Here is an 11,037-nt window from a genome sequence, read left to right as displayed (position 1 = left end):
TATATGGATGTTGCCGGATGATCGTTGTCATCATGATTCATGAATTTGAGCTGATGCCATAAAAACATGGTAAATATTTTGCCATTTGATTTGATTTGGAAGTTTAATAAACTTCAGCAATACTTATTTGCTCTTCAAAACATTTTGTATCATGGCAAAGTGTGAATGTTTAACACCTTCACTATTTCCAACACATTCTTTAACATCTCTGAACCTGCTACCACATGACAGGAAACCAAAGTTGTGGTAGATGGTTTCGATGCATTTAAGAGACATATAGTAGTTGATAGTCAATGTTTAGTATAGTCAACGTTTTCTAGTTGGCTTCTCTTAGCGAAGCTTAACCAAGCTACATTTCACTTCCTATTTTCTTGGAGATATTGAAAAAGGCCATTGCTTGTGCATGACACCATTTCTGTGAATCTCGTCATTATTTTAGCCTGTCGTGATGACTGTCCTGTGACACACAGATCATATGGTAATACAGGAGTAAAGTGGTTCACACATCAGTCATGGAGTATGTTCAGGTAGGATGTTGCATTAGTTTCTTGTGTGCTGGCTTGTTAAAATACAGTGTGTTTGGTCATGAATGTCATGTGCTTTTACTACTGCTGTCTGTAATATTAGAATTTATGTATGAAATGTGACCGAATGCTATTGTATTATTATTATTATTATGAATTATTTAAGCTCTGAATGTATTGAATAAAGCTACATTTAAGTGGTTCCCAAGACAGTTATGCGTACAGTCAGATAAATGTATATAATTATAATCTTTTTTATTTTTTATTTTTATTTTTATTTTATTTGTTTTGATCAACAGACTCTAATAATAATAATTGAATGCAGGTTGTTTATTATTATTACTAATTTATTTACTATTATTTGTTTTAAGCTTTTTTTTAAGACAAACTTACTTTCAGGCAGCGCTAGGATTTATATAATTCTAATAATTATTAATGATAACAACAAGAATAATAATAATGATTTTTCATATATTTTTTTTACAGTTTTAAAACAACAGTATTTGTATTTTAATGCCAAGCACTGTCTAATAAGGATAATAATAATAAAATCCCGCATTATTATTATTATTATTATTATTATTATTATTATTATTATTATTATTATATTTTTTAACTGTATGTTAATCTGCTGTGCATCAAATTAATTTTTTGTTTTACTTTATAACATTTCTTTGTTTTTAAAAATGTTCAAATGACTATTTTTGATTATTTCCCAGTTTAAAATTCCCAGATTATTTTCTCTGACTTTGATTAACATATATTTGTCCCTGGAGCACAAAACCAGTCTTAAGTTGCTGGGGTATATTTGTAGCAATAGCCAAAAAAAAAAAAACCAAACATTGTATGGTTCAAATATGATTTTCTTTTAGGCCCAAATTTCTTTAAGATATTAAGTAAAGATCATGTTCCTTGAAGATATTTTTTTAATTTCCTATTGTAAATATCAACACCTAATTTTTAATTAGTAATATGCATTGATAAGAACTTAATTTGGACAACTTTAAAGGCGATTTTCTCAGTATTTATTTATTTATTTATTGCACCCTCAGATTCCATTTTTTCAAATAGTTATATCTTTGCCAAATATTGTCCTATCGTAACAAGCCATACATCTATGGAAACTTATTTATTCAGCGAAATTGACTCATATTACTGGTTTTGTGGTCCACGGTCACACATCAGGAAATTATTCATCCCCGGATTTCAAAGTTTTCATGTTCTCATAGTTTATTATTGAATCATTCATTGATTTCTTTTGGCTGCGTAATGTACCTGCGTGATCTTGAATGTATTATTTCTCCTCCATCTCACCACACAGCTAATAGTCAGTTGAGGAGATCCATCTCATGACAGAAAGCCTATGTAGAGATGTCAGGTGACACCAGTACGTTATCATGGAAACCTCCTCCTCCCAGTCCAACGCAGGTACACACCAGTGCCGTGGAGAATAAATGCACAGGGCCGGTGAAAATCCTCAAAGTGTGCTTCATCAGCAACAGCGCCAACCTGGGCAAAACCTTCAAACTGGTCAAATGTGAAAGTTCCTGGAATATCAGGGTGAGAAGAAGAACGTGCATTGTCACACATTAATCATGACTGCAATACGAAGCACATTATCATGCCCATCATCAGCATAACTTCCTGTTGTTATAATGAAGGATCACTTTGAGTTAAGCTTTTTTGTATTGATTTCATAATGAATGTTAAATAAAATCAAAAGGTCTTTCTTTCATTAGTAAGACATTCCTTTCATGACAGTGATGGGTAAAATTAAAGTAATGCAAAAAAGCTTAAAACGTATAGTCTTAAACATAATTTCTTATTTCTTTTTGGGGTGAAATAAATCCACAAATGTATAAATGCTTGATTTGAAGGATGATTTCATTTTGCAGAGAATTATTCAGTCCATCCTGGACAGCGGGCGACTTGGTCCTAACATCAAGTTCTCAGAATGCTACGGTCTGCTGCTCAAACACCTCAAATCAGACGAGGTTCACTGGCTGCACCCCAACCTCACCGTAGCAGAGGTGGAGCAGAAATATGAACAGCAGCACGTCGAGGCGGAGTGGAGGTGTGTGTGTGTGTGTGCCACATGGCAAAACTATATTTTTTAAATGTATTGCTAATTTTAAACTATATTTGCAATAATATATTTTCATTATTCTCTTATTTGATCTAAGTTTAGGCCATTTTTAGTATATTTTCAGTCTAAATATATTAACACAACTGTTCAAAAGTTTGGAATCTGCAAGATTTTTTTATGTTTTTGAATGAAGTCTCTTCTGCTCACTAAGGCTCTATTCATTGAATCGAAAATACAGTAAAATTTCAAAATGTTGTTGCAATTTTAATATTCTATTTGTATTTGCAAATATTCTAAAATGGAATTTATTGCTGTGATCAAAGCTGAATTTTCAGCATCATTACTCCAGTCTTCAGTGTCACATGATCCTTCAGAAATCATTCTCATAGCTGATTTGCTGCTCAAAAACAATTAAAGACAGTTGTGCATCTTAATTTGGATGAGGAAACTGCATCCTAAGGCAGTGACAGTGTATATCGTCTAAAATATATTAAAAAAGGCATTTTGCATTTATCCAAAATTCATTTTGTAATATACTTGAATGTAAATATAAAATATATTTTCTATTTGAAATTGATATTTAAAGGGATAAATCACCCCCAAATTTAAATTCTGTCATCATTTACTTACTCTGAAGTTTTTCCAAACCTGTATGAGTGTCTTTATTTTGTTGTGATCAAAAAAAGATATTTTGAACAGTGTTTGTAACTAAAAAGTTGTCGGCACCCATCAAAAAATAAATAAATAATGCTACCGTTTACTGTTCCTTTTCATTTTAATGATATCACATTTAAACTATATTTTGCCCTGTAGTTCATGGGGTTTTTACAGTGCTCTAAAACAATTTTGTATAGGTTTCTAATCCTGTTTTTGTTCTGCTGTCATGATCAGATATGACTTGAGGATCCGTTACATTCCTCCTAATTTCCTGGAGAAGTTAAAGGATGACAAAACTACAATGCTCTACTTCTACCAGCAGGTCAGTACCTGTCACATAGAGAGTGTTTCTTCACATTAAGCACTCCATATCCTGAAACTGCGCAGAAAAGTGAGTCACGCCATTTGCAACGAGGCGTTGTGGATGTTTGATGTAGCACTGAAGTGTTAATGGTGGTTTGCACATCTAAAAGGCGAATGAAGGTGTGTTATTATTATCGTTACGCAGGTTCGCAGTGACTATATGCAGCACAGCGCGAGAAGAGTAAGTGAAGGGATGGCGCTGCAGTTGGGCTGTCTGGAGATTAGGTATATTTATAAAGATGAACTGATAATAATAATAACATTTGTTTGTATAGCACCTACCAAGAAATGCAGCTCAAATTGCTTTATAATAAAAAAAAGCATTACAGTAAGCACCAAGTACTTCACATGAAGTTAAAATGCCATTATTCACCTAAAAATAAAAATGTACTGAAAATTTACTTAAGACCATCTAAGATGTGGATGAGTTTATTTTTTTATCACAACAGATCTGTGGATAAATGTAACATTCCATCACTTGCTCACCAGTGGATCTTCTGCAGTGAATGGGTGCCGTCAGAATAAGAGTCCAAACATCTGATAAAAACATCGCTATAATACACAAGTTAAAAATATCTTCATTTATATTTTTTCTTACAAACACTTAACTTTTGGCTTCACAAGATGGTAACTGATGGACTGGAGTTGTGTAGATTACTTGTAGATTATTGTGATGTTTGTTTGGACTCTTATTCTGACGGCACCCATTCACTGCAGAGGATCCATTGGTGAGCAATGCAAAATTTCTCCAAGTCTGTCGGAAAATTAAACTCAAATACATCTTAGATTTCTTCAAAAGGAAACCTAATTTATAATGATAGTAAAAGAAGATAAAATTCAAACAAAGTGATAATAAAAGTCAAGATAAAATGTATGTACACAATACACAGAATGCTTTAAAAAATGATGTTCTAATTACATGCCTTTCATTTTTCCTTTAATGACAGGAGGTTTTATAAAGACATGAATGCCAGCGGCCTGGAGAAAAAATCTAACTTTGATCTGCTGGAGTAAGTGGTTTGTATCGTGCTTTAGATAGATTTACTCAAGAATATACACAATGCATCAATGGCATTTCTGCTCCTTTCAGGAAAGAAGTTGGTCTGGATTTGTTCTTTCCTCAAGAATTAATCGACAGTATGAAGGTGAAAACATTTTCTTGACCTCTTTGAGAATAAAGCAGCATAGCAATCCAATACAAACTGACAGCTTTTGTAATTTATGATAACTAACGATGAAATATTGTTCATATGTGTCTGGTATGAAACAGCCAAAGCATCTGCGGAAACTGATCCAGCAAACATTCCAGCAGTATGCGTTTCTGAAGGAGGAGCAGTGCATCATCAAGTTCTTTGAGACATTATCTATCTTTTCCAGTTTTGATGAAGAGGTTTTTTCTTGTGAGCTGGTGGTAAGATCTCATCAACTTGTTTTTAAGTTACAGCCATGTTAAAGCATGTTTCATGGGAATACTGTAGATTTGAAGAAAATTAAGGATCACTTGCTCACCAGTGGATCTTTTGCAGTGAATGGGTGCCGTCAGAATGAGAGTCCAAGCAGCTGATAAAAACATCACAATAATCCACACCACTCCAGACCATCAGTTAACATCTGATAAAATGAAAAGCTGCATGTTTGCAAGAAACAAATCCATAAATGCTTTTTTCAGCAAAAAGTAATCTCCTCTGAATCAGGAGAGAAATCTGCACAGATCAAGCACCGTTTACAAGTCAAAACAGTTATATATGTGGGTAGATTCTTTGGCTCAAGGACCTTTCCCAATCCCGCCCCTCTCTCTCTCCCACTTGGCTTCCTGTCTCTATACTGTCCTATAATAAAAAATAGATTTTTTCCTTGAACATGGAGGTTTTCGCTTTATACGATGTAAACTGATGTACTGGGATCGTGTGGATTATTGTGATGTTTTTAGCTGTTTTTGATGGCACCCATTCAGCAAATATGTAATTTTGGATGAACTCTTCCTTCAGTGGTGTTCTTTATTCTCTGAAGAAGTGTGAGGACTAGTTGTGGTTGGACAGTGTCCCAAAATGTCTTTAGGCACGTTGGGCATGTATGCAATCGTGTGAAACTCACTGCATTAAAAGAGAAGCAACTAGCAATTAAATCCAGCAAAAACTTTTCCAGTGACTATGAAGTCCAATTTCAGTACTTTTCATCTTCATTTTCAGTTCTTTATCTGTTTATTTTCCATTATACCATATAAAACCCAACAAACGTCTTCTACAAAGTGTTTTACTGGAAATTCCTTCTTGTTTTATCTTTCTACAGCACTGATAGCATGTTGCTGTGCTATTTTGTTATCTAACGTGTGACATTGATATGAATGTGGTTTAAGTGTGTTCTACAGATGTTTATCAAGTAGCAGTTGTTGTGTTAAAGCTGCAGTTGTTGCTCAGTGTAACAGTATATTCTCCTGTAGCAAGGATGGAGCGTCTCTGTGGATCTGGTCATCGGGCCCAAAGGTATTCGGCAGCGTACAGACAAAAGCTCTGTGGTAAGAAGATCCCCTCACATAAGTGCACCGCTTGATCTATTCTCTCAAATGCAGCACTCAATAACCACTTCTGTTTTGTCAATTAACCACAATGGAAAAATGTTGCATCCGCCAATAGCTGTTGGTGACAAATCATGCAGCAGTGTTATTTTAGTATCACTGGCATACTAATACTATTGAGATACATTATAGTTTTTATTAATATTAAGAATTGAAGGGGTCATGTGATGTTTTTTTAAAGATCATTATTTTGTGTATTTGGTGTAACAGAATATGTTGACATGCTTTAATGTTCAAAGAACACATTATTTTTCTGTTGTAAATAATCTTAAAGATTCCTAAATGCATCTACATTCAGAAGGCCAAATAAAGTGCTTTTGGCTAGATATACTCAGCATCTCCCTGACATGGCTGCTTCACTGAAACCAGGGACGTCACTAGGATTGGAAGACAGGGGGGGCTTAGCCCCCAGGGTATATATATATATATATATATACAGTACAGACCAAAAGTTTGGGCACACCTTCTCATTCAAAGAGTTTTCTTTATTTTCATGACTATGAAAATTGTAGATTTACACTGAAGGCATCAAAACTATGAATTAACACGTGGAATTATATATATAACAAAAACGTGTGAAAATATGCCATATTCTAGGTTCTTCAAAGTAGCCACCTTTTGCTTTGATTACTGCTTTGCACACTCTTGGCATTCTCTTGATGAGCTTCAAGAGGTAGTCACCTGAAATGGTCTTCCAACAGTCTTGAAGGAGTTCCCCGAGAGATGCTTAGCACTTGTTGGCCCTTTTGCCTTCTGTCTGTGGTCCAGCTCACCCCTAAACCATCTCGATTGGGTTCAGGTCCGGTGACTGTGGAGGCCAGGTCATCTGGCGCAGCACCCCATCACTCAATTTCAATTTAGGTGTGCTTTATTGGCATGGCAAAAACTGTACATTTGTATTGCCAAAGCAGTTGCAGCTGGGCTGCTTACAAATAGTGCACATATGTATTTACAGAAAGAAAAAGAATTATAGTAATAATAAAATATATAAAAAGTATTAACCATGTAGTGCAAAGTGAATTAGTGTATGTGAATGTCCTTCTTGGTCAAATAGCCCTTGATGCCTTCAGTGTGACTCTACAATTTTCATAGTCATGAAAATAAAGAAACCATATATATATATATATATATATAACTATACACAGTGAGAGTACACACACATTTATTATGTAAATACAAACTTTTATTTTGGATGCGATTAATCACGATTATAATTGACTCAGCCCTAGACTCAGAATATAGCTGTCATAATAAATATAATGCAATAATTTAGTTTAGGCTATGCATAGTGCCTTGACCTGCCAACAAATGCTTATTGTTAGAAGAAAACAAAACAATCCTTTAACTCTGTATCACGATATTTACCAATCTTCCTTTCACCATTGGCGTGTGTATCGGTATTGCCGACTTCTTTCAATGGAAAGTAGCTAAAGCCCGCTTGAAAAGTTGCTAAATGTCATTAGATGACGTCATACGCTAATTAGCATATTCATAATGTAAGTGCGTCGCATTGTCTTGCCTCCCTGTGCTCATGTACTGCATTTTAATGCAGGCAAATTCTCAATAAAACTGTTTTTATTACTATATTTTAATGTTTCTGGTGTCAGACGACGGAATGAATATTATAATGACTGAAACGCTGTCTTTTTTAGCTGAAAGTGCTGCTCCTCTCTGCGCTCGCTGAACAGAGAGCTGGGAGAGAGAGCTCGCGCTCGTGCGGCAGTACCTCCAGTTACTTGCAGCGCTCTGAAAGCTGCCAGTTCACACCGATTCAACGTGACGGTGCGGTGCATCATCTTGATAGCACAATGACTCTGTACTTCTGTCCAACTTTCGACTTTTTGGCTATTTTTTGTAGCTGGATATATCTCATTGGTTGCGTCTAAATATGAATGAGGATACAGTTATTGATAAATCGAATTGTTGTTGACTGTTGTTCTTATCATTTAGTGGGGGCTTAGGAACATTTTGTGTGGCTTCAGCCCCCCTAAAATAGGCCTAATGACGTCCTTGACTGAAACCACGCCTTCTTTCTTTGCCAACATTGAACATTTGGGCGGCATTACACAAGTATTTCCACACATTGATGTAGACATGTGGGGGCGTGTTTGAATGAGCCGTTTTAGGGGGGCATGACAGTCTTAACTTTCATAAAGAATATCTCTTTGTATTTGAGACCTTAGTCTTTGCAACTTTACAGATCTTCTTTATGCACCAAGATCTTGTAACACTCCAAAGAAAAAGGAAAAATTTAAATTGCATTGTATGACCCCTTTAATATTTATTCTTATATATTCTGTTTTCATTTTAATTTGAATCTTATTGTTAGTTTTCTTTTTTTTCAGTGTTTTTAATATGTCTGTATAGTGTTTATTCATTTTTATTCTAGGTTTAGTGTTGGTTATTTTAGTACATGAAGCTACAGTAAACTAAGAATGTTTTATATGAAAGTACAAGAAAATATCTTCAAGAAAATATCTTTCCACATCAAAATGTCACATTTAAAATGTTATTGCCTCTTTTTTTATTTAATTGTGAGATTTACTAGTTATTTCTGAGTAAAAAATGTTTTCAACAACCAGTTTTGTTCAGTGTAGCTGAAACCAGATATATTTGTATGTGTGTGTGTGTGTGTGTGTGTGTATATACTTAAATATAATAACCCTGTTATATGCTCATGTATATTAACATGTTTTTTTTTTTTTTTTTTTTTGTCTTGCTATGTCCTCATTAGCCAGTCTGTCTAGCCACATTTGCACAAATTCGAAGTATTAAATGCACGCCTGAGAATGATGAAAAGACGCTGCTACATATAGATATAGAAGGAGCTAAACAGGTAAATGGATCCACACGTCTTCTTGAAATTAACCCATTCAGTTTAAAATATTGTACCTGAGCCCACAGGGTGAGTTTTTTTAGGCGACCATTATTTTAGAATGTATCCACCTTTTTCCTGACATAAAAATTGGCGCACCATTTGTAAATTCTATGGGTCTAGCTTCCGGTCTCATTTTCTTCCAGCTATTGTTAGCTGTACAAAACAGTTTGTTTTGCTGCTTAATATTGACAATTGTTGTGTCCTATCATATTATTTTAATCTGTTATCTTAATTAAAAAACACACTGGTTTGTACTGCAAACAGTTTTACAGTTTACTGCACATTGTTATTCTCCTCGTTATTTACCTATATCAGCTAATGAACTGGAAGTCTCACCCATAGACCCATTATATTCATAAACATACTCACTATTTTATGAATTATCTGTGCAAGTAAATGTATTTGGTCTGTTAAATACTTAATTATGACAGTGTTAGTTGATCTATACCGGGTGATGGGCACCGCCATGTTAAGTCTTGGCTCAATCCGTGCTGTGGGATTTACAACACGTAAATTCATCCTCTCCTCCCAAAAGACATTAAAGTAAGTCTCCAAGACGTGGTGTGCCCCTTACTTGGCCTGAATAAATCCCTCTACAGCAGCAGCTCTCATCACCATTAATGGCACTGATGACAAGGGATACAGCAAGTGTTGGTGCTGTATACAATGGCGGTTCTCCAGGTGTTTCTAGCTAAGCTTCTCTGCAGCATGGACGAGTCTGGCCAAGAACACCAGAAGGCTTTCTAATAGCTGCGCACAGCAACAGTTCTGGTTTTGGTGGTGCTGGTGTGCCACCTATGGTTGAACCTCATTGAGATCAGGGACCCTGAGAAAATACCCTTTAACGGTCTCACTGAAGAGTCTGTTCAGCCCCGCTGTGGACGGGTTTGCAGAGAGGTTTTCGAAAACTCAGAATACATCGCAGGCCCCAATGCAAATCTGAGCCTGGGCTGCAACAGCACTCCGATATGGCGAAATGCTTCCCCTTTCCCTCCTGGTCAGCCCCGGCGCAACACCTGCATATCAACTGCCTAGACATTTTGGCAGTTTCCTTAGCCCTGAAAACCTCCCTTTCAGCCTTGAAAGGGCACCACATCTTGGTCAGGGCAGAGGTTGACCTCTTTGCCTCAGAAGACAACTCTCACTGCCCAGCATACTTCTCGATACGGTGAGATGCTCAGATCCCCTGATTGCCCAGTGCTCACCTATACACATTTCCCCTGATCGCCCTGATTCCTTCTCTCACAGGCAAAAGGCATGATTTGGCATCCCCGTCTGGATCTGTGGAGCCTTCATGTAAGCTCCCAGTGAGATTAAGCAATACCTTTTTGGAAGCGAGAGCGCTGTCTGCAAAACAGCTTTACAGCCAAAAATGGTCAGTCTTCCTTAAATGGTTGTTCTGCAGTTTGGCGCTGATATCATGTGGTGTCCTACGTGCTAACCTTTTTGCAAGAGCTGCTGGATAAGGGGCGCACCCCCTCCACACTCAAAGTAAATGTGCCAGCTATCGCAGTGAACCATTCTCTCAAGGCTGGACATTCAATCGACATGACCTGAATGACCTGATTGTCAAGTTCCTGAAAGGTACACAGAGGCATAATACTCCTCGCCCTCAGACCGTGCCATCTTGGGGCTTTTCTATAGTCACTCAGCTCGGCCAGTTTGTGGCCCTTATCGTTTAAAAGGGCCCTCCCCCTTGCCTTGGCATCGTTTAAGCAAGTGGGGACTTGCAAGCATTGTAGATCAGCCTTGCCTCCTGTCTTGAGTTTGGGCATGACATGGAAAAGACATGTTACATTCCTAAGGTCCATTCAGAGCTCAGGTGATCTCCCGTTTGGTGCTCCCCATTACGGATGGTGAGCAGGGTCCAAACATGCTCTGCCCAGTGAGGCTTCAGAGATTATACCCGGAGCGCTCTAGTCTGTTTAGGCAGTCTGAGCAGTTGTTCGTTTAC

General features: G+C 36.7%; 1 protein-coding gene across 1 annotated transcript in view; it reads left to right on the top strand.

Annotated features, from left to right (window-relative positions):
- The first annotated feature begins 351 nt into the window (after positions 1 to 351).
- LOC132112394 (protein-tyrosine kinase 2-beta-like) overlaps positions 352 to 11,037 on the top strand; it is a 29,369-nt gene continuing 18,683 nt past the window's right edge. Inside the window, exons 1-10 of the mRNA XM_059519846.1 lie at positions 352 to 527; positions 1,846 to 2,084; positions 2,420 to 2,598; positions 3,502 to 3,589; positions 3,776 to 3,855; positions 4,578 to 4,640; positions 4,721 to 4,775; positions 4,901 to 5,041; positions 6,071 to 6,145; positions 8,940 to 9,041. Of these exons, the coding sequence (XP_059375829.1) occupies positions 1,896 to 2,084; positions 2,420 to 2,598; positions 3,502 to 3,589; positions 3,776 to 3,855; positions 4,578 to 4,640; positions 4,721 to 4,775; positions 4,901 to 5,041; positions 6,071 to 6,145; positions 8,940 to 9,041 (972 nt within the window). The 5' untranslated portion in view covers positions 352 to 527; positions 1,846 to 1,895. The remainder of the gene's footprint in view (positions 528 to 1,845; positions 2,085 to 2,419; positions 2,599 to 3,501; positions 3,590 to 3,775; positions 3,856 to 4,577; positions 4,641 to 4,720; positions 4,776 to 4,900; positions 5,042 to 6,070; positions 6,146 to 8,939; positions 9,042 to 11,037) is intronic.

This window comes from Carassius carassius, chromosome 32 (genome assembly GCF_963082965.1).
Source record: "Carassius carassius chromosome 32, fCarCar2.1, whole genome shotgun sequence".
Lineage (NCBI taxonomy): Eukaryota > Metazoa > Chordata > Actinopteri > Cypriniformes > Cyprinidae > Carassius > Carassius carassius.
This window is presented reverse-complemented; position numbering and strand designations above follow the sequence as displayed.